Source organism: Ictidomys tridecemlineatus, chromosome 10 (assembly GCF_052094955.1).
Source record: "Ictidomys tridecemlineatus isolate mIctTri1 chromosome 10, mIctTri1.hap1, whole genome shotgun sequence".
NCBI classification, from domain to species: Eukaryota; Metazoa; Chordata; class Mammalia; order Rodentia; family Sciuridae; genus Ictidomys; species Ictidomys tridecemlineatus.
This window is the reverse complement of record NC_135486.1, coordinates 12,629,695-12,653,352: the sequence shown is the minus strand read 5'-3', so window position 1 is coordinate 12,653,352 and position 23,658 is coordinate 12,629,695. Positions and strand designations below refer to the sequence as shown.

The 23,658-nt window shown below is 49.1% G+C and overlaps 1 protein-coding gene and 1 pseudogene across 1 annotated transcript in view; both read right to left on the bottom strand.

The window, feature by feature from the left end:
* The window catches only part of Qsox1 (quiescin sulfhydryl oxidase 1), a 37,907-nt gene extending 14,767 nt beyond the window's left edge, over positions 1 to 23,140 (bottom strand). The window contains exons 1-5 of the mRNA XM_005319741.5: positions 22,773 to 23,140; positions 14,221 to 14,321; positions 4,592 to 4,637; positions 3,995 to 4,097; positions 1,480 to 1,570 (exon numbers count right to left, since the gene is read on the bottom strand). Coding sequence (XP_005319798.2) covers positions 1,480 to 1,570; positions 3,995 to 4,097; positions 4,592 to 4,637; positions 14,221 to 14,321; positions 22,773 to 23,043 — 612 coding nt within the window. The 5' untranslated portion in view covers positions 23,044 to 23,140. The remainder of the gene's footprint in view (positions 1 to 1,479; positions 1,571 to 3,994; positions 4,098 to 4,591; positions 4,638 to 14,220; positions 14,322 to 22,772) is intronic.
* LOC120887266 (large ribosomal subunit protein uL4 pseudogene) lies at positions 4,616 to 11,092 on the bottom strand (annotated as a pseudogene).
* Positions 23,141 to 23,658: the final 518 nt, after the last annotated feature.

Below are 23,658 nucleotides of genomic sequence, written 5' to 3'. Positions count from 1 at the left end.
TCAGAATAACACTGAATAGGAACTACCATCAGGGGAGTGCACTATGGCTGCCAGTGTGAGTGTCCTGGTGCCATGGGAGCAAACCTCTCCCTGGCTCAAATCCCTCACCTGCAAAACTACAGCAACTACAACAGCAACAGCAACTACAGAGGGCCGTTGTGAGGACTGCACAGGTTAATTTTATAAAAGTACTTGTAATGACAACCAGTACTCAGTTAGGCGCATAAGTATTTATTTAAAAACGATTTGTAGCTGAAGAACCATGAGAAGTGACTCATGTCTCTAGGTCCCACGGCTAACACGGGCCTGAACTCCAGAACCTGACTTTCAGCCATACCACCGTCCTGCCTCTCCAATTCACCCTCCTAAGCATGACCGCATGAACTCAGAGCTTCGGGCTCCACCCATGTGGCCCTGCCCTGGTTATGGGAACTCGGGATGAGGGGAAAAGAGCTGATTCCCATCAGCGTCTATCAATCACACCTGCCTAACAAGCCTGGCCCCAGGCATGGACAGGGAACTCTGAGAATTGGATACTCCTTCAGCAAAGCTGCCCTCTACCTCCCTGTTCCCTGTGTTTTCTCTGAGGAGCTGAAGTACCCTGAGCGCTTCTGGCTTAGATCCGGAGCACCATCAACTTGTTTCTGCAGGAGAGCCATCTGGGCCCACCATGGTGTTCCCCATCACCCCTTCAGGTCTTATCTCCCTGAACTGCCTCCCACTCTAATCTGGGAAAAGTTCCCAGGCAGTTTGCAGGGAAGTCCACAAGCCAACAGCAGAGCAGGTGCTCTCTGCATTAGACAATGGGATAGAGCTTTATAAAGCACCTACCATGTGCTGGCTACTAATCCATGTGCTGTTACCTAAACTGTCCAGCTATGCTAGGAAGAAACATAACCATCACTACTCTATAGACAAGGAGATAAGGCTGAAAAAGTTGAATAACTTGACCAAAGACATACCATGTAAATGATGGAGTGGAAATTCAATCTGTACCTCCTGGTAAAGGACACCATTTCTTCATGAGGGGACTGGGCCATCTCTAATGTCTCCCCCTCCCCAATTCTCTATTCCAATTCTATGTGGCTGGGGCAATGTGGAAACAACACAGGCTTTGAAGCCAGACAGACCTGGGCCAAAGCCGTGTTCTACTTCACCAGCCATGTGATCCTGGACATGTTTGGTGGTCTGCTAGTTGTGGTGATCAGCAGCTGTATGTCATCAACCTATTCCTATACTCGAAAAGCAGCAGTTTTCAGTTATGTTTGGTTTCAGTGAAGGAGATTAAGAATGAACAGAGGTTATAAACAGAAAGGCTTAGCTCCTACATTTCCCATCTCCCCCAGCAGGGGTCAGGCTGGTGCCAGACTAAGAAACGCAAAAGGCCAAGATCCCAGTGCTGGCAGGAAAAGCTGTTTCTGAACTGGGACTTCCTCCCAGCAGCTATCCCAGAGTTGCAGGAAAACAGAGGCACCTCACCTCTCTACCCAGGTAGGAGCCTTCCTTTTCAAAGATCAAGGCCAGATACTCTTCATTGTTTCTTGCAAAAAATCCTTCAATCTCTTCCAGCCTGCAAGAGACAACTCAGGAGGTCACTCTCTCCACAGCCATTGGGAACAAGGCATAACTGACCATGCAGTGCTGCAAGTCCAGCCACACTACCCTGTGGCTCTGTGGAGACTCTTCTCCCTCTGCCAGTCCTGCAGCGAGAGAAAGCCAAACCCTTGGTCTCAAAGGATGCTGCCCCTGTTACCTAACTCTGGTTCTTCAGAGAACCACCTTGGGTTTTTGTTTTTTTCTTCTTATTTTACGAGTCAGGAGTGAGCAGGAGGCAGGCTGGGAAGGACTGGCAGGATGCCTTGAGACCCAGATGTCACTGTGTTCTGGGTAAGGCCCAGGGTTACTGGACATGGTTTTATGTTCCCCTAGGAGAATGGTGATTAGAACCCATCGGATACGAGCCCTGATCCTGTGGAAAGTCACACTAAGTGGGAAAACTGCAAGTTCCTCTCAGAAGTGGGCAAAAAGGGGAACCAAAGAACCAGAAAGTCCAAGGTGCAGGAGACCTCCAAGCTAACAAAATCCAAGATGAGTCTAAGATGAGGAAGCTGAGGCCTAGCTTTCTCAGGTGGAAATGATTAAAAAGGCAAATTTTATCCCCACAATCGGAGAAGTTACTATAATTTATTTTAAAAACTCTGTCTCAATAGAAAATAATACAAAAATTATTTGTTTCCTTATTCTTATTAAAAACATTCCAGGCTGGGGTTGTGGCTCAGTGATAGAGCACTCACCTAGAATGTGGAAGGCACTGGGTTCGATCCTCAGCACCACATAAAAATAAATACGGGAAATAAAGGTATTTTGTCCAACTACAACTAAAAAAAAATTAAAACCAACAACATTCCATGCATATTTAAGAGGCTGATAGGTGAGAAGTCACAGGGAAAAGGCAACCACATCTTTTTAATTTCAACTTGGCACTTCATTTCCCTTTATTGGACCCAAGGACATGGCAGCAATCAGCTCCAGAGAGAGGTGCAACATGGGGCCCAGCCTGATGATAGGATGATTGGGTATGCCAGAGAGGTGGGAATCAGAATGCACCCGACTCAGGGGATAAAGAGGTGTCACAGATACCACAGCCTCTGGGGGTAGCATCAGGTGGCTGGCCTCTCAGACTATGTCCCTAAGCCTGCCCACAGCTGGCAGAAGAGCAAATCCTCAGCTTCCTAGAAAAGGTGACTTCTTTCACCATGTACCTTTGCCTCCTTCTGAAATAAATGGCTTAAGAGGGTCAGTTGGAGAAGATGGGAGATTTGGCCAATTTGTTATTTGGAGATCCCCAGGGCTAAAAAATGCACCATGGGAGAAGTACTTGTGTGTGTAAGAGACAGACACACAATCATGAAGAAATGAAGAAGGAAACATCAGAGTGGCGGAGGTGTTTCCCAAAGGGATGGGGTCTGGTTGAGGAACCCCAACCCATATCAGGACCATATGCTGGGCAGCCCAGGGTCTTCACAAGGCCCTCTGGGAGGAGGGTGAACTGGGAGAGACGATAAAGCAGTCACTGTGAGTTGGATTAACCCCAGCTGATACTAGAAACACAAACTTTCAGCAGGGCTGTGGCTCTGAAGGACACCAGCACACAAGCCTAGAAAGCATCAAGCAAACACTGGCCCTGAGCAGCCTTCCCAGCTCCAGGACCTTGCTGAGTTGGAGGCTGGGCTCTCTCAGTTGTCTCTGCTGGTACCTGAATTTGTTCCCTCTTGGCAAGAGTCCCCAAGGTAGGCATTATCCTATCCTCAGTTCTCATCCAGAAGTCGGGGGTCTAGTGCTTAGTCTTCCTGTCTCCTTTTACAGGAGAATTTGTGCAAGACAACAAACACTGCAGTATCCTAATTTTCCTAGGAAAGAGGCAACATGGAAGGTTGCCTGGCAGGTGGGTATAGAACACCAGCCACCACACCGGATGCTCTGTGGCATAGGGAGCCAAGGTTGCTCCCTACCCCAGTCACAGCCACCACTCAGAAAAACAGCCCTCTTCTATTCATAGGGACAAACCCCTACTTTTCTGAGCCCCTTTCCCTTCTCTTCTAAATGGTATTTGATCGCCTGTCCACCCCCAATTCTGTCAGTGGCCTTCCCTAGATTAGATCCTATAAATCCAGCTGCTCTTCCAATACTCCTGAGAACAGGCAGGGAGCAACAGGTATGACCTGGAGATCCCCCACCTGTCCTCTCCTTCCCACCCAGAAGAATGGACCATTGGCCCCTCAGTCTGCTGCTGGAGGACAGGGGGCCTCAGAACCTGCAGCAAGAGGAAACTGCAACAGTCTCTCCCAGGTGTCTGCGGGCTCTGATGAACTGTGAGTCTGCCCCACAGGCAACGAATCGACATGGGTCCCTGCCCTACGGCTCCCACCACCCTCTTGCTCCCAGGTGCAGGACCCGGCCCACATTGTGCTCAGCCTCCCCAAGCCCAGAATACCTGGCAGGTTCCAGTGGTGGACAAGCTGAGGGCCATGTGTCACGGTGGGACTCCAGGGCATCAATGAGCCTCTCCCGCAGGGTCTGCACATCAGCTCCAGCCACTGTACATGAAAACAGGCATGAGGGGGTAGTTAGGAAAGAACAGATCTGTGCCCTTCCAGCCTTACTCAGCAACAAGGGTCCAGTCCTGAGAGAGACACATACAGTCCTATCTCAAAGTTGGGGAGGGGGGCTCCTCTTGTGACCTGAAGCAAAGCAAGGAGCCCCTTCCCTCAGAGGGAAGGAAGGAGTGCCCCCCCACTGGCCTCTGAGGGCTCTTCCAGGGGCTATCTGGTCTGCCCTGATACCAACCCATTTTGACACGAAGGCTATTCTTGAGATGTGGTGCCCTTCATCCCACCCCCAAACCTAGGATGGGCCACACCTGAAGGAGTTTCTTCAGCCTGGTTTTCCTAGGGTCTTTCCCAGGCTGACAGAAGAAAATGTATAAGGCTTCCCTTGGGGACTCTTCACCCAGTAGAAAGCCAGGAAGAAGGGGGAATCAAGGAGAGCAAGGCATTGATAACGCACACTGTGGCAGAGCCAGGACACCCACCTGGTAACGTTGTTCCAACTCCACTTTTGGAAAAGGCCTTAAAGAACTGGAAGAAAACACAAAGGCAAGAGTCAGCAATTCATGCTGGCAAAGAGGACAAGAGTGGTGTCAGACAGACCCAGTTTAAACTCCAGCTGCTTATAAATTGGGATCATTTTGGACAAACTTCTTTTTTGAGCCTCAGTTTCTTCATCTGTAAAATAAAAACCTGGAGGTTCTTCTCTGAAGGCTGGACACTGATTCCCTGCTCCATTACCCTCCACCTAATCCCCTCCCCCACAATGCTGAAGCCCACATGGCAGCTGGAGGTGACAGCTCACAGACCTCACTAGAGACAAGCTCTTTACATAAAGCACTAGTGCTCACACATAACTATCGACTCGTGTGAAAAAAAATACAAAGAAAACACTTTATATGCCCCTTAGAAAATGTCAGCTTTTCTGTCAGTGTGTCCTTGCTCCTTGTCTGGGGAAAGGGGTTTCAGGCTGGTGTCCCATCACAGAGCACTGACAGCCTGCCACAGCAGGTATCAATGAAGGGAGGGGCTCCAGAACAGGACCTACCGCAGGGTGGGGAACAAGTCTGTCACACACAGCCCACTTTGTATTGTTTTTTTGTGATCCGTTCTTTATTCAAAATAAATTATCCAAAATTATTTGATCTTATGGAATAAGAGAGGTTTCTTTTCAGCTGTTGGTTTCTTGGAAGGTGCAGCCCCCACAGGCTGCTTCTGCTTAACACTAACATCCTTCTTTCCTGCTTTTTTACCACAGGCTTCTTGCCTGCAACCCCCTTCGGATCTTTTTTTTTTTTTTTTTTTTTTTAATCTGATTGGGCTGCTGCCTCTGCTTTACCCACCTGGAGTTTGTGATTCTTGGCCTGGTGAAGAATGGCTTTCCGGCTCACAGTCTTTGCACATTGGTTTAGTTTCAACACGATTCTCAGATTTTTCAATGGATTCTTCTTGGGACTCTGCAATGAATCTTACATGGTGCCCTGAGAGCTTGTTGGATTTCTGGGTTTTCCGAGATTCTGCTGAGGTCTGCACTGATCATCTTGTGAATAGGGGGGTTATGTTATTCCTGAGGGAAGCACTTTATGTCAAGGGCCACACAGATCATCTAACTTCCAAAAAGCATTTTCAGTCCAATGCAGAAATGCCCCACATGCCCACCAGGAGTAAGTTTCAAAATGTTCAGTTTGCTTACATTAAGTTGAGTAATTCCAGGGATGTTTCTGAAGGCCTTGATGATAACATTGTCTCCAGTGTAGATAACACAGTGGATACGAGGATGGTTTCTTCTTTTGCCTTTGCCAGCTCTCATTCGTTGTGAGGCATAGACCTTTTTGACATCATTCCAGAGTTTAAGTTTCTTAAGAAGCAAAACAGCCTCCTTGGTAGTCTTGTAACCTTCAACTTTATCTTCCACCATTAAAGGGCATTCAGAAACTTCCTCAATTCTATGACCTTCAGACATGACCAGCACTGGTAAGGCTGAGGCAGCCAAGGTAGAGCAGATGGCATAGCGTTTTTGGATTGTGTTCACTCTACAGTGTCAACGATGCCATGTTTTGGTTGGTGCAAAACATGCAGCCTCCTCTACACGTTTCCAAAGGCACCCGACCAGAACAGTGGTTCCCACCACCTTGAACCCTGGAAATTCGAGCCACAGCTCTGCCAGTAGCCCAAGACTCGGCGCTGGTCTGATGACCTACTAATTCACTGACAGCACAGGGCTGTCTGATGTTTTTACACTAGTTGGTGTGAACCAAGTTCGCAATATCTGATCTAATTAGAGCCTTGAACACAGCAGGCAAAGTGACATTTTTGCCAGATGACTCCCCCTTTTCAGAGTGCAGATGTCAGGGGTCGAGCACACAACATGACTGGGAAGGGAGAGGGTCACGATTCTCTCAACTCAGCTGCTCCCTCAGGAAAAAGTCAGGCCACTTTGATTCATCACTTTGTCTTCCTTTCCCATGTACATGACACCCCAGTCCTAATCTGTCCCTCCTTGGCGCACGAGGACAGAGAACATTGGACAACTCTTTAGAATCTGGGCTTCTGCCCAAGTGGCAGTATAGTGGCCAAGGCCCTTGCCCGTGCCCTCCTAACTCAAGAAAGAACAGAGCTGTCCTCCTTAAGGACAATCACTTAACTGCCTGAGGAAGAGCCTGAAGGCAAAAAGAAGCTTCTGCCTCCAGGCCCTTAACTTCAGGGCTGCTTTTTGCTACTTTGGGCCTCTGCCTCTAAAAGCATAGCCACCTGGCCTTACCACAAGCTGATGGCTGAATGGCCCTGGGATCTTTAAGACCTGCCTCTGCTATACTCTGTGAGACCTTTGGCAACCCATCAACCTCTCTGAACCTTAGTATATCGTATTTAAAATGAGAATGACATCACTTACCTTGAATTGTGAAGATTCAATGACAACACATCTAAAGTACTTGGTACATACAGAAATCACTAAATGTTAACTACAGCATGACATAATTATTCCTTTCTCTTCTTCTTTTTAAACACTAGGAAATGCTGATAAGCTAGGACTGTGTGTTCTGGCCATGTGTAGGCAGGAAACTAAAATCTGGAGACCAACTCTACCCCCCTTACCCACACAAGGAACAGACTGCAAAGAAATACCATCTCCTCAGCTGAAGCCTTCTCCTGCTCCTTCTGACCTCACCTGGCCCCTACCTTGCTCTCTGTTGTATTCTGTTTTTAAAACATGAATATCAACTTTTATTCATAAGTGAAAACAATCCATTTACACATGCCACACATATTTTAAGAGTGTTTTGAACAAATCTTGACATAGTAAAATTATGTTATCGTAATACCTATAAAAATGATCACACGTTCCAGAATTGTGACATGAGACCAAGTTGATAATATATGTTCAGGCATTTGGGGGCAGACATTGTTTCCCAAAAATAAAATAGAAGTTTGCATCTGCAGTCACTTGGTGTCAGTGTCCTTGTGTATTTACAGACAGGACAGACTGCACCTTGCTTCCCAGGCAGAACACCTCTGACATACTGAAGCCTTGAACTGTAGGCCCTTCACATACCTACAGCTGTCACTTTCAGATCTGAGAGGTAACCAGTACCTTTCCTTCATCAGCCATCAGGTCACCCAAGTCTGAGCAGGTACCTGCCTTAAAAGAGACCGATCTTCCCTTCATCAAGCACCCCCTCAGCCCCTGCTAAATCTCAGACCCAACCATACAAGCTGGGAGATGGCATTAAGAGTTACCTGGGGGAACACAGGGACTCCAAGGGACCCTCATGAGGTACAGGGCTAAGGGAAGGCTCTGCTTCCACTCCTAGCCACTGTACTGTCACTCTGCCTTCCCTCCTTCTGTCCTCAGAAGCTTCCCTTCTACTTTCTAGAACAATGTCACCATCAGAGCTCTGGTTCCCACGCAGCATACTCTTTGGAGACTTTTCCCTATCAATTATCTTTTCATCCTTTCCCTTCCCTAAGCTACAAACAGGTGAGGACCCAAGACAGGTCCTCACCTGTCCTAGACCCCTTTAGTGCAAACTTTAAAAGAAGAAAGGACAGAAAGAGGAGGAAGGTGGAGTGAAGAGAAGACTCCTCCCTTCTCCTGCATTTCCCGTTTCCCCTCCCCTCACTGCCAAATATCTCAAAACCCTCTTCCCACTTCTCTGACCTCTCTCTAGGTTCCCCAACCAGCTGGCTCTGGTGCCTGCTCCACCACTGGTTGACAGTGTTCTGGGAAAGCTTGCTGGTGACATTCTCTTTGGCTGCTCCAGTGATCCCTGGTCTCCCCATAGTATCTGATGATATTCCTGTCTGCTTTTCATCTCCATGGCTGGTGTGGGTCACTTTTTGTGCCACATTTTCTTGATATTCCACGTTTCCTTGATATTCTCTCTGCTTGCATACCACCACCTCCCCTCTTTGCTTACCATGGACCAGCCCTCCTTGGCTACCCTCTTCTAGCTGCATCTATGACTGCTCTCCTGTGCTGTTGTCCTTGCCATCTCCTGCCCCCAGTTCTCTGGCAGCCACACATCAGAGCGTGGCACTGTTGTGTTTAACGAGTCCTTGAAGGCACTGTCACAAAGAGGAGGCTCAGTCTACGCCTTTTGTGTGTGTGTTGCGGGGGGGGGTGGTGGTGCTGGGCCCAGTCTACGTCTTTTAGTGAGTGACTGAATACGTGATTCAAGAACATGCACATCATTTCTCCCTCACCAAAATCATCTACTTTCTCCAACTGATTTGTAGTCTGAACCACCTGTCTTAGGTCCTCACCCGTCCTAGACTTACGGTTCCTCTTGGTGGCCTCTGTACAGATGTCGGGGAACCCACACACACACCTAGACTGAATCACCCTCCTTCAACCTGCTTCTCCAACCTGTTTCTTATCTCACCCAGTAATTGGTCCTCCTCCCTGTCACCCAGACCAGCTTCTCCCTCTCCCACTGACAGGTTCTGAGAGTCTGACTTCAGGATACTCTTCAACAGCTCTCTCTCTTCACCTGTTTGTTGCCTTGTCTAGGCAGAGTCAATAGGTGAGAACCTATTTCCTAGACTACTGCATCTGTCCCTATTGTTCTCCTTTCACAAGTCAGAAAATTTAATATGCTCCATCTTTTTATTCCTCATTGCCAGCAAGGTTAGCTTTCTAAGGCACAATTCTGGTCTGAACATGTCACTCCTCCTCAAATCTCTTCCATTAACTCCCCAGTGCACATGAATAAGGTCCAAATTTACAGCATTCCACAACTTGTTTCCAGAATCTGAAACCAAACTGACTTCCTACTGCTACCCATTCCCTACACTCCAGCTACAAAGGACTAGAATTTTCCACCCAACCAGGAGGCGACAGAATGCATTCATCTCTGCAAGCCCTGCCGAGCCTGCACAGCATCTAGCACACGGAGGTACTCAACAGACTGTTCAGCTGAACACAAACTCTGCACTTTGATCACCTTGGATGCTCAGGTGAAAATCTAGTCAGGACACATTTTTGTCTACTTATTAAGTAGCTGTTGGAAGCGTGTGCCTGCCCCAGGAAACCACCACAACCCCTTGGAAACAGGCAACTGAGCCTTCGGGAGTGAGTCTTCTTTTCCCCAGGGCATCTGTGCCTGCCCCTTTCATCTCTTTACACAAGACAGGAGCTCTGCCCTCCTGCCCGTGGGGCACCTGTGAGGTCCTTGCCTCTCCACAGAAGCAGGGAAGCAAGTGGTACCAGGCAGGCCAACCAGAACCTACAGAAGGACTGCCTCCCTGGGGACCACACAGCTGCACATGGGCATGCTTCCCAGCTGTGACCAGCCATGGCACTGAACACAAACTTCCATTAACAGGTTTTCAGAAGAAAGACCACGTATTTTATGGTGAGCCCAGGAGGACAGACAACCTTAGCCACTTCCTGTGCTGTGGACAGGAAGGTAGCTGGGAGACGGCAGGTAACACAGAGGAGACATCTTTCTGAGCCCTGCCCTCACCCCTGACATCCACCCTCATAGCAAGAGCCACATAAGATAACGGCTGACTTGACACTCTATAGGGCATCTACACTATCAGCCTGGCTTTCAAGGACCTGCCATACTGGGTTCCTTCCTCCCCTGCCCTGCCTTACCCCAAACATAAGCCTCTGCCCAACAGGTCCCCTCAATATGCCACACGGTTCTGCCTACAAAGAGTCTGACTTTGGGATACTCTTACCCCCTACTCCCTTCTGTGATGTTCTGCCATGCTCCTCCCCTGTCCTAGCCAATGCCACCCATCCTTCAACACACGCAGAAGTTCCCTCCTACAAAATGTCCTCTCTGGGGCTGGGGATGTGGCTCAAGCGGTAGCGCGCTCGCCTGGCATGCGTCGATCCTCAGCACCACATACAAACAAGGATGTTGTGTCCGCCAAGAACTGAAAAATAAATATTAAAAAATTCTATCTCTCTCCCACTCTCTCTTAAAAAAAAAAAATGTCCTCTCTGATGAGTAAGGAGGAGCTCAGGAAGTGCCTGGGCCCATTCCTCCTGTCCTCGCCTTGTTTGGACCACTCAGCCAGTTAGTGTGTATCCTCGTGTCAGACGCACCTGGCCTCTCCCATAGTGCTGAGCACCCAGCAAACATCCCCTCACTAGCTGCTGTTGGCCACCCATCAGTACCCCCCCCCAACCCAGGGACAACAAGAAGTAAGAAAACTTTCATTTACTGAACCCCAAATAGTACCCATTCTCAGCACTTTCACAGGAAAGGCCTGGCTTCACGTGTGACCACAGTCCCACCAGGCAGGCATTGTCAGTCCTTTTTATACATAGCAAAACGGGCCAAGTGTCACCCAGAAAGCAGAGGAGACTGGATCTGAACCCACATCATGATCTCCTTGGTATCCTGCAAAGGGAAGACATGTCCTCTCCTCCACTTCAGCCAAGCCTTGGCCACAAAGGGTCCCATTCCACTGCCCACAGAGGGGCACTGCAGTGGCCCAGAGAAAGGCCCCTCCTCAGTAGCCTAGTCAGAACCTACTGCAAACCAGCCCCTCCCTCCCTCCCTGTTTCTTTGTTTTCTTCCAGGATTCCAGCTCAGGTCTGATGGGGATCTGACACAGCCAGAGCCTGCCCTTCAGGGCCAGCTGTTTGCTAAACAGGCTGGGCTGGTAGAAGCTCACTCTGTTTATGGTGACAAGGGGCAGGAGGCATAGAAAAGGACAGTGAGGTATGTCATTGACTGTGGCCAGAATTATGGTGAACTGTCTTAATGATATCGGCAACACTCTCTCCCCCTGCTCAGCATGGGTCCTCAGGGCTCCCATAGCATTTATATGAAGAGTGAGCACAGTCAGGCTCCAGTTCCCAGGGGCAGCACACGGCAGGTACAACAGGACAGGCCTCTGGGATCTGCTCTCCTTTCTAGGAGCCCAGCCACAGTGCCCACAGGTGCACAAGGCTCTAGAAGGGCCAGAATCTCTGGAGATATGAAATCTGAGTAGTGTTTTAAAAAGCACTAGTTGTAAAATCAATTTAGTGAAACATAGTATTTTTTTAAATTGAAAATATCAGTGTATTGCACTTAATACGAATATACATTGTGAAATTTGTTTTATCAACAGATACAAACCAATTTTGGGATCACAATGTAAAATAGAGACTTCTTACAGTTAGAAAATGTTTGAAAACCACACCACAGAACAAGGACCCCCTAGCAGCTTGAAACTGCTTGGCCATGACCTAGAGTCCTGAAGACAGGGCACTGAGTGCTTCCCCTGGCTGAAGCTGAGGACCAGGTTCAGGAGAGAAGGGAAGGTTTCGCCAAGGAAGGCCACGCTAGTCTCTGGAGAGCTTAAGAAATGGACAGCTGACTACCAGACTAGCCCAGCCAGGTGCTGCCTGTCTGGAGACAGAGGAAGGCCAAGAAGACCAGCTAAGGCCCTCCTAGCCCCTCCCACAGCCGGCTGCGTGGGTAGAGAGTGATTAATCACTTGAGGCATCCAGGCTGCGTGTGCTGCGTGACCTGGGGAGGTTGCTGAGGAGCCTCTGCCCTTGTGACTGCTTCCTTCATACATACTGGGCCCAGCCTCTCCCAGGTGTTGAGCCCTGAGGAACCCCAACAGGCTGTTCTGACTGGCCACTATACCAAGGCTGGGGTACTGGGCAGTGGCTGCACCCTTGTCAGCCTGTGAATGACAGCTCCTGTTGCCACATTGGTATTCCTACACTTCCCACTCAGTGCTACCCTGGCCCAGCACAAGGCACCCCATTTTTACTTACATACCATGGGGCAGACGACAGGGCAATGTCCTTGCCAGGGAAGTCTACCTCAAATGGATGATGGCTAAGCAGTCTTTTCCCTACCAGCTCTAAATAATATGGCAGAAGCTGCTCACTTGCTGCATTGTCCCGCAGACTAGACTGGCCTCAGAGCCTGGGCCTGGGCCCTGACCCTAAGAGGCAATAGTTTAGAAAGGGCGCTCTGTTGGGCTGTGAACCCCCTGAATCCAGCAGGACTTCACTAGCCTTGAGAAACAGAAAGGTGGTGTAGAGTCAGAGCTGGACATTCCTGGAGATAAAGGCTGCTGGGTAATTAGGCTGTGTTCCAGCTCATAAGTCTGCTTAGAACTTCAGGTCCCTAGCTCAGGGATATTTTGTTCCAGGGACAATACTTGGCATTTTAGCTTTCAAAGGCATTTCCTGATTATTCTTAATGGCTATAGAGGACACTGCTTTTTTAGCTGCCATTCTGGTGAGGGGGAGCATATCATTTTATAGCAGGGAGAAAGAATTGGATTTGGTCTCTTACACTTAGAAGAAAACTAACTGAATGAGAGCTAGGCCTGAGTCCAGGGAGGGCGCTCACTATAACTGCAGCATCCTTGCTGCTCAGGGTTGTGCTGGGCCTCCAATTTAGAGCCTGGGAAGTTGTTCAGACATTGATCAAGCTGCTGGTGCCCTGTGGTGGGCAAGCTGGCAGGCAAGCATCATCAGAGAGCTCGTGGCTCCTTCTGCAAGAGCTGGGTGAAAGAGTCCTCATGCCTCAGGTGTGACAACTCTGTGCCATGGATCCCTGCTTTCTGAGGTACTGGCATCTCCATTGTGGGCTAAAGTTGCTCTATGAGCACTTGTAGGTCAAACCCCTTGCTTGATAAGGATGAGGCTTGTCAGTGTCTCTGGGATTCCTCTGAGGAACTAACACTAAGTGCCGGGTTGCTCAGGACTAAAACACTCAGGGGTCACTCCAGGGGACTGGGCTAACAAAAGACACAAATACCTTTTTCTTTGGGGGTGCTATGACGGCTCCTCTGACCTTAAGGGTCCACAGAAAAAGAGAGACAGAGAGAGCATGCACGTGCTGACCCATTTTATTGAGGAGAAGCTATTTAAATGAGGCAAGGGGTCAGGTTTCAAGGGGCCGAGTCTAGCTTCATGATGTCTGCTGTCAGCAGGTTGACTGACATCTGGGTAGGCCACACCCAAGGGCACAGTAAGAGAAGGGGACTCACACAAGGCACTTCCGAGGAACATTCTATCTCAGGCAGGGCAAGGGATATTACAAAGGAACAGGTGAGCATAGCTTCACCCATGGAGATGTAGGAAGGCACACCCATGCACGAAGACACAGTCACTCAAACCCTAGAAGAGTAGGGAGGTCTAGTAGCACGGATGCTGACACATCGCCCAGCAGGGGAATTAACTCTGTCACGTGCCAGTCGGTCTCCCACAATTAAGCCCCTGGAGCCTGATTCTGTCCAAGGATGGGTCAGAGGCCGAATCCTGGTTTTACAGAGAGAGGTCAGAACTCTAAGGCTGGGAAGTCAGGAGTGAGGAAGTGAAGGTCACTTCACACACAGCTCACTCAGAGCAGCTAAAATCTGCCCAGCCCAGCACCCCCACACAGGGCCATTTCCTTTACAAAAAGCACACTTTTCCAAAATAAATGAATCTTCCTTTTCTGCCTCCACCTCTAAAACATTTACATCATCTAGCAGAGGGACACTATTCCAGGGGCTGGGATTTAAACAACTCAGGCCTAGAAGCAATGGTGAACCCCTGAAATGCAGCATCTGGGCAGATGCCAGGGAAGCACAGAGCAGCTGGTGAGATGCTTGATCGGAGTCACTCACCACCCTCACCTCCCCCATCCTTGTCACATACCCTCACGGTAGGGAAGCCTGAAATGCTAAAGTCTCTGCAGATGGCAGTATTCGACTCATCAGCACAATCTAGGGCAGCAAGGTTCAGTGCTGGCCTCCAGTCTGAAAGGATAAGAAAACAGGGGTAAGCAAAAGAAGCAGGCACACACTCTGCGTCTTACCTAACTTCCCCACACAACACCATCCCCCACATACCAACCCCGACAGCACCTAACCCCAAAGCTGAAATGAGAAAGGTCGCACCTTCATCAGAAGAGGGCCTCTGAGGTACTCCCTTTAGTCTGCATCAGACAGAGCCTCACTGTGAGCCTGTGCTTAGCACACAGTTCTGCAGCCCAGGTGATGTGTAAGTTACATAGCATAGGCAATGCTGGCTGGTGATGCTCTGCCTGCCCCTAGTGCTCTGGGGGCAAGGGAAGATGCTGGAGAGCGGGAGAGAAATGTGAAAGGAGCCTGCCCCTGAAAAAGCCCTGGTATCACTTCTGTCCTATGGTCATCTGAGAGTCTGATCAGTTCCAGAAGGGTGGAGTGCATGGCTCAGGGGGGCTTGGCATTCCCCAGTAGACCCTCAGGGTTTCCAGGGCCAGAGGTACTGGCAATCAGCCCAGCTTGGGTGGATCAGGCATAGGGTGTTAGGAAGCAGGTCCCTGGTGAGAAATGGAGGCAGGAATTTTTAGGGGAGGAAGGAACGCATCTGGAATCTAGGAATGGCAAGGAAGGAAGCTGAGGCGAGCGTCTGAAAGGACATTAACCCTGCTCCCTCGGCAGGTCCCAGGCCATGAGGCCTCTCTTCACTGAAACTTACTGGCAGAGAGATAATAGCAAAGACCAGGGTCTGGAAAACAGAAAACTAACATACACTAGGCAGGTCCCCTGAGCTCCGATTCCAGGTCAGAGGCCCTGTGAGCACCTACTGAAGCACCACCTTACACTGAGGCTGCCCAGCTGCAAGGCAAGCACATACAAAAGGCCACACAAACTGTGAGACAGCAGTTACTGGTACCAATTTATGGAGCACAGACCTGCAAGAGTTTAGACATCAGAGATCAGCCTTGTGGACAAGGCATGAGTAGTGCAGGAAAAGCTGAGATGGAGTAGAGCCTCAACACTCAGTGCAGCTGACTAGCGCCATAAGCAATGCTTGATCTGGCTTCTGCCCACACATCCAGCCTCCTCTTACCACTTCCCCAGAGGAAAACCAAAGTTTTCTCTTTCCCCGAAAGCACAGCTCTCTCTCCCATCTCCAGCTACTCCCCCTGAGAAAGGACCTGTCAGCCCACCTTACCTAGGCTCCCCACAAACTTCTTGCATCAGGTCCAACTCAGTGTTGTTTTTCCCCAGGAAGAGCTGTTTCTGCCCAAGGCTCAGGGGCATCACTCATGTTTTCACCACACGGTTACAACCCTGCCCAGCTCCAAATGTCTTTTTGTTTTTGCACCCTCTGCCTAGCATCCCATTACCCAGCACAAAATAGATGATCAGTGACTGTTTACTGAATTATACAACTGACTCAGGTCAGAAGACCATCTGGAAAAGCACTCTTGCTAAAACATTTTCTCTATGCTCCCAGCCTCAGTCTTTCCTGGGGTCCAGATGGTGGGTGAGGTTAAAGTCAGTCACCTGTGATTATGCCTGTATTCACTCATTTGTTATCTTTTAGAGGCTACAGCAAGGTCACAGAAGAAAAGAGCTCCCCTACAACAGCCTGACACCTAGAGGTCCTGGGTTTTGCTCTGGATCACAGGCAAGAGCACACCAGATCCCTTCTGTGTCCCTCACCAAAGGGAGGATGACCAAGGTCAGTGGAAAGCACAGTTCACTTCCTAGGACTATCTGGCACACTGTTAAGTTTGGCTCCTAATTTGCATTAAGGGCTCTGATCACCTTATTCTGGGGATACGCAGAAAAGAGATCCAGCTGACCTCAAGAAAGTCTCAATTAGATGTAAAGGCAGAAAAGAAGCAATTTCTGTGGTCTTCTACCAGCAAGGACCCTCAGGGTATTCAAAGAACCAAAGGCCTCAACTGTTCCTCCTCTAAGAGTACAGACCACTATCCCTCAGGCCAGAACTGGTACTCACTTCTGCTAAGGCATGAAGATCCTTGAAGGGACTGGAAGGGGACAGAATGTGAAGTTGGCATTCATGAGTACCCACGGCATACTCTGTATGATTGTATTCCACCATGGCCACTTGAGGTGGGCATCATGCCCCGACTCTGCAAATGAGGACACAAACTGAGAAGCCTCCCAGTTCATCCAAGACCAACTGAACTGGAAAACCTACTTTCCTCTCCACCTCACAAGCTCATTGCATTTGTGCTCTTTGCTCCAATAGCCTTCTGCATGAGAAAGAGCATAGTGGGAAGAGTTTGTCTTCTAGTTAAATACCATTCTCCATAATTCACAGCAGTCAGTGGCAGCCTAGGCTCAGCACTCATTTAGAGCACAATGCTCTCAGCAAATGTACTGAGTTTACTGTGAGCCAATTTTATCTCCTTTGGTGCTCTGAACAACCCTATGAGGAAGTAAGAAGCTATTTATCTTTAAACCTGCTTTCCTCAACTGTAAAACAAAGATTAGATAGCCATGCACAGGGCATGGTAGTCTAATTAATGGTGAATCTGGGATCTGAACTCAGGAGTTGAGCCTCTGAGCTGGTCTCAGAAGGGCTCAGGTCAGAACTGAGGTCTGCTCTATTGGCTTGCCAACCCATAGGCATGGAGGGCCCATGGGGGGCAACTGTTGAGCAGTGGACAAGAGCAACGGCAATGCTGGAAGCTGTCTTTGCCTCCTTCTCTTTATGCCTTGATTCCTTAGTGCCTCTTCTGATCTGCCCCAGCTTCAAGGGGAAGGGAGGAGGAAGCTGGGGTCAGTCAGGAGCTGGAAAAGTCCTGTCCAAGGAATGTTTCTCAGAACTACCCATGTCAGTACCTTAATGAGCCATAATGACAAATAAAGCTTCAGTTTGACAATAATCACTATGGACCTGGCTATTCATTATTCTAATATGTTAATAAACTTTACAGGAAGCCATTGGTTTGGATTGAGCTCCTACATTATGCCCAACAGAGATCAAACCAAAATAGAGTCACCAAGTTGAAGCTGTCCTCTGACCTTCCCAGATATCAGTAAAGAGAACAGCCAAATCCCCAAACAGGCCACTTTTAGCCACATGATAAGAAGTTCCCCTCTGCTTAATGATTACAAGAAAAACAACTCTGAAAGACTAATCCAGTTTTGTTCTGTTCCTGCTGTCTTCAGCCCTTTTCTGTCTATAAAGCCACACTCCTCTGCTCAGCTCATCAGATCACTCTTTCTATTTAATAAAATGAGATGTTACAAGATCTAGAATCATAAATAAAAGCCTATTAAAGTATTTAAATTAAATTTGCCTTATCTGAGTGTCCTGCTGGTAAAGCAAAGCTGCATTTAACTAAGTGCTTTGCCATCTGGGCAAGAGGAGCATTCTGAGGTGTTTGGTGACTTTAATACACCACCCACCCACTCTGGAAAACTGCTAGTGCAATTATTGCCTTACAGAGTAATTTTTCTACTAATAGAGTAAATAGGAAATAGAGATGGGAAGGGTATGGAAGCAAGAGAAGCCAGGAGAGCTGTGAATTCTGGAGTGATAGGTAAGAGGGCACTCTGCAGTGAGAGGATATTCCATGGTGGGAATTCTGCTGTACCTGGGAGTTTCCCCTGGCACAGGCAGGGTCCTCCTCCCCACTCACAAGTGCAGAAGGGGCACTGCATCCAGAGTTAGAAGACTATTCATAGTCGCAACTAGCCGGAGTACCAAGAGCTCCATATGTGTCTTCTCTAGGCCTCAGCTTCCTCATGGTCAAATGCAAGCCAGCATGGATGGTCTATACCAGCTCTGATAACCATTCAGGTGCTGGATGGTAAATGCCTCTTGAGAAGAAAAATGGCCATGTAACTTCTGAATGTCAATCAAGCCTGGCCCCTCATTAAGGTAGAGACAGATTTACCCAAATCTCCAAGAGCCAGTGAGATCTAGTGGTCCGGTGACTAGACCCCACCTGTTCTCAACTCTGACACCCCATCCAAGTCTTCAGGAGTCCTCCTGATAGTTAGCCTATACCTGCCGCATGCTTGTGATCCCAGCAGCTTGGGAGGCTAAGGCAGGAAGATCAATAGTTCAAAGCCAGCCTCAGCAACTTAGTGAGACCCTGACTCTAAATAAAATATACAAAAGGGCTGAGGATGTGGCTCAGTGGTTAAGTGCCCCTGAGTTCAATCCATAGTACCAAAGAGGGGGGGGGGAGAAAGAGATTGTTTATACTATGCCCAGCTAGTTCAGGGCTGTGCAGTCACCATCATACCTTCTACCCTGATGAAGGCTTTTGGGCAGTGAGGTCATGGGATAGACAAAATGCCTTCTCCACCCCTCCCATCTGGCTTGACAACCCAGGTTTGAGTCAAGAGGAGCCACAGCACCAGCATAAGCTTCTATTGTTCACATTCTCTTCTGGAATCCTTTGAGGCTCAGGCCATTGAGTATTTGGTAGACTCCTGCCATGTATCAGGTTTTACACTAGACACTATAGGAATACAAGTAGGAGGCGTCATCTGTGCCCATGAAAGGGAGGCAAAGCCAACCATGCTCATGGTCACTCAAACCTGTCTTACAAATCTTATTTTCATGGCTCTGCACATGCTGTTCTCCTACCTGGAGTACTCTTCCTCCTCCTGCCAGGCTCTACAGAGTCAGAAAGGCCTGGGGTTAGCCAGCATGATGGTGCACACATGTAATACCAGCAATCTGGGAGGCTGAGGCAGGAGGATCACAAGTTTGAGGCCAGCCTTAGCAACTTAGTGAGGCCATAAGCAGAGTGAGACCCCATCTTAAAATAAAAAAGGCTGGGGGATGCTCATTTGTAAAGCACCTCTGGGTTTAATCCCCAGTACTCCTAGGTTCCCCCAAAAAGACAATGATCATGATATGATCTACGTCTCAGACATTTTTACTAGTAAAGATATGTGTAACAACAATCTATAAGAATTCTTAGAAAGCTAGACTTGGGTACACACCTATAGATCCAGCAACTCGGGAGGCTAAGGCAGGAAGATCACAAGTTTGAGGCCAGACTCCACAAATTAATGAGAACGTGTCTCAAAATAAAAAATAAATAAATAAATAGGGGCTGGGGCTGTAGGCTCAGTGGTGGAGCGCTTGCCTGGCATATGTGGGGCACTGGGTTTGATTCTCAGCACCACATGTAAATAAAATAAGGGTCCATCCACAACTTAAAAAAATTTTTAAATTAAAACAGTTAAAAGGGCTAGAGATATGACTCAGTGGTAGAGGCTTCCCTTGGTTCAATTCCCTAGTACTTTCTCTAATACACAAGACCCTCAGCAAAATGCTAAGAAAAATATGTGATAAATAATTGCTTTAATAAAGGACTTTGGTGACCAGGTTAGCTCTCTGTGATTACTTCCTTTCATGAATTCCTCAATAAGAAACGAACCACTCCTTCTGCCATTTTCAAACACAGCTTTGTACTGACACCAGTTTTCCTGCTGTGTGTAGTCCACTGCCCCAACTGCAAAGTAAACAATGATTTCTGACTCAACAAATATTTGCTGAATGATTAGCCAGTGAATATAATGAAGTTCTCAATTGAACACAATCCATTTCTGGAACATATGGTAAGATAATACAAGTTTCTCTGAAATAGAAAGGGGAAAGAAAGCTCTCAGAAATAACAGCTTTGCCCCAGGGCAGCAAATGCCCCAGAGAACCTATCACCCAAGTCACTGAAGAAATGTGCCCTGTCCAGTCAGATTAAATGCCCCAAGTCAACTGGGCAGAATTGCAAAATTCCTCTCTCCCTCCATGAACTTCCACACTCTCTGTGCTTCTGTTCCAAGATACTTATATTATCAGTAGCAGGAATGTGCCGCACTGGCAGGGTCTAGGGTGGTATGAGAGCAGCCCTCTGCTGGCCCACAACCTCAACTTTTCTAGGAACTTGAGAATACAGAGATGAGGTGAGATAAATTTATAGGTTTTCAGCAGGGTCTCACTAGGAAAGTCCCCTATGGACTAGAGTGGAGGACATGCCTTACCATTACAGGCCAATGCCAGATTCTACCAGTGACCTCCCCCTACACAATGTTGATCCCCATGGCTCACATGAGACCCTCAGTTTCCACAGAAACCTCCTACCTATCACTTACCCTGGTTCTCCTTCAGATTGATGCTTTCATTTTTCCTTTAAGAGGTTAAGTTTGGCTTTAACTTTCTTTTTGGGGAAGGATTTTCACTCCTTGCACTGGGAAAAGACCACTTTGGAAGTGGCAACCCTCATCCAAAAGTAGGTTGGCTCAGCATCTGGATGTCTAATTCATAGGAAAACTTCGAATTGCAAGAAGCCAAATAGATGAGTCAGCTGGAAGCTAATCTTACCCTCCAGCACACTCAAGATCAAAGAACCTTCTAGAATAAGTCCATCTGCAGCCATTAAAAAGCTCTTATAGCCTCAAAGTGGAAACTGATTGGGGGACTTTTATGATGTTCAGGTCCACAATGTCCCCTGAATTAACCTCCCTTTATGTATTCCAGTTCCGTGGCCCACATTCTTCCTCCCTCCTTCCCTCATCAGGTTGTGTGAAGGGCAGTTTAGTAACAGCTCACACAGGAGATGGACCAGAGAGGCATGTGGGCAAGTAAATTGGAGGTAAAAGTGTTTGTAATTTTGTTAAAAGATTATTTTTCAAGACCATATAATTAAAAGATATATGCATCATTCCATCCAGCCACTCCAGGAAGTCCTTTGTGAACAGCTGCTCAGGGAAAGAGAGAGGCTATTAGAAAACTGACATCTACATATGCATTCCACTACAACTAGTTGAGTTTATCAAGAAATAATAACAACACAGGAAGGGAACAACAGTTCTAGTTCTCCTTTCTCTAGAAAGGCCTATTCCCTAAAATGTCTACTGTTCTCACTTGATGGTCACTTCAAGGAAGGAACCCCAATAATACCCTACACCACAATCAGGAAGTAGCTCCAGTCAGAGGTGGCAAATCAGAAACAAATCACCATCACTACGCCATTCCTGCCCCCACCCCAAACCTACTATCTGGTTTAGGCAGATGTGTGATACTACAGGAATCTTTACTTGTTATTTTGTAGTAATGGGGACTGAATCCAGAGGCAGTCTACCACTGAACTATATTCCCAGACATTTTTATACTTTTGAGACAGGATCCCACAAAGTTGCGGAGACTGGCTTTGAATATGCCATCGTCCAGCCTCAGCCTCTGGATTTGCTGGGATTACAACCTGTGCCATAATGCCTGGCCTACAGGGATCATCAAATTGGAGAAAGGAAACTATGAGACAATATATGTTCATTACTTAGTAAGGTGCCTGGTGTATAAACACTCAGCAAATATTAATTACTATTATTATCATATTTCCTCAACTCTAAGTCTTAAGTTTTTAAACATTCTAACATTTTATAATAGAGTTCATCTTAAAATCTCTATACATTTGTTTCTGTCTTTCTTTTTTTTTTTTGGTACTGGGGATTGAAATAGAAACACTTAACCACTGAGCCACATCCCCAGCCCATCTGTAAAATATTTTATTTGGAGACAGGGTCTCACTAAGTTGCTTAGTGCCTAGTTAAGTTGCTGAGGCTGGCTTTAAACTTGCGATCCTCCTGTATCAGCCTCCAGGGCCGCTTGGATTACAGGTGTGATCCACCTTGCCTGGCCATTTAGTCATTTTCTTATTCACCCATTCCTCAGGCTGTTATTAAAGGAATGGTGGGTTTCACAACCGATTGTGTCTTGAAATTAGGGAAAAGTGCCCAGGCCAGTGAATGGAACATAGAATAAGAACCAAACCCAAACCATTCAGGCCTCTGGGTTCATGGGATTAAAACATAATGGTCTGAGAGGGTCCTTGGTCAAGAAGAAGAGAGATGTGGATGTGGCCCTGAAGCTAAGGAGCAGGAGGCAGCAGGTCAGGAGAGGCCTGGAACAGAGACAGAAAAACTCCCTAGTGAAGACACCCACTCAAAAGATAACCACGAGAAAGGAAGTCTATGTACCAACTGTGTCAACTAGCTGAAGGGGTGGAGGACGGTGGTGGGGCGGCAGAGTGAAGGTCAGTTCCCTTTTCTCCCCAGCACAGGTCCAGGACAGGTAGGAATTGGCAGGAAGGTGACAGGGGTCCTGGGGCGAGGGGAAGGGGGCTGCCGCGGGCTGGACTGGAAGAAGTGTCTGAGAAGCACGAGGAGGAACAAAAGCGAGCCCCTCTCGCAGGGATGGGGGCAGCAACCTGGCAGAGGACGATGGCGGCGAGCAGAGGTGGGGGGCCGCAGGCGCGAAGAGGGAGAGAAGCTCCGGATGTGGGCCCAGAGGAAAAGCACAAAAAAGCGCTTGAAGGATGTTCAAGTGCGGGCGGGCGTGCGACGGGCAGGGAGGGCGCGGCGGGCCGGGGGTGGGAAGGCGGGAACGCGCCCAAGGGAGGGCCCTCGGCCGGCAGGTGGGGGGCGGCCCCGGCCTCTCACCCTTAACGTCGTTGGCCAGCGCCTTCCACGTCGGGGCGAAGGCGATGCAGTGGCCGCACCAGGAGGCGAAGAACTCCACCACCCAGGCGCTGCGGGAGTTGAGGACGGCGCCGCGCACCGTGTCCGCCTGCAGCAGCGTCAGCGGGTCGGAGGACGAGTAGAGCGCCGAGAGCCGGGCCGCGCCAGCGCCGGGCACCGCGAGCAGCATCGGCGGCAGCAGCAGCAGCAGCAACTGCGGCGGCAGCCCCGAGCGGCGGCCGCACCTCTTCATCCTCAGCCGCGGCGCCCACCACAGCACCCAAGTTTGCGACCAGTCGCTGTCGGACTGCGCCGCGGCACCTCGGACCTCCACCCTCGAGGCGGAGCCACGTGGCCCCGCCCCCGGCCCTCAGGCCCCGCCCCGAGACCCGGCGCGCCACTGGGGCTTCCCCTGCTGGCCGGCCCGGCGGCGCTGAGCGTGGTCCTGGCTAGCTGCCGACGCCTCAGAGCGGCGCGAGCACGCTTCCCGCCTCAGGTCCGAGGAGGCGAGAAGCGCAGCCCGGCCCCAGGAGCCCCATCCCCAGGGGAAAGGAGTAGGTGCCCGGCTAGCAGAAGCCCGGAGTTGGGGTCGCGGCGGGGGCTCGGAGGTCATTTGGCCTCTCCCGGCCCCCGTACCGACGGAAGAGGACTCCGTTGGAATGGATGGTGCCGATTTATTCGGTTCCTGGAAAGTTCTGGGTCTCCCAACAAGCAGTGTGACGTAGCTAATTCGAAGTAGTTGGGGGGTAAGAGGGCCACGCAATCGGACGGTCTCCGAGTGTTTGACCCCGCAGGGGTCAGATGCACCCACACCCCGGGGCTCCCCGCGCTGCGCTGGCCCATTGCCCTGGAACCCCGCGCCCGTCCC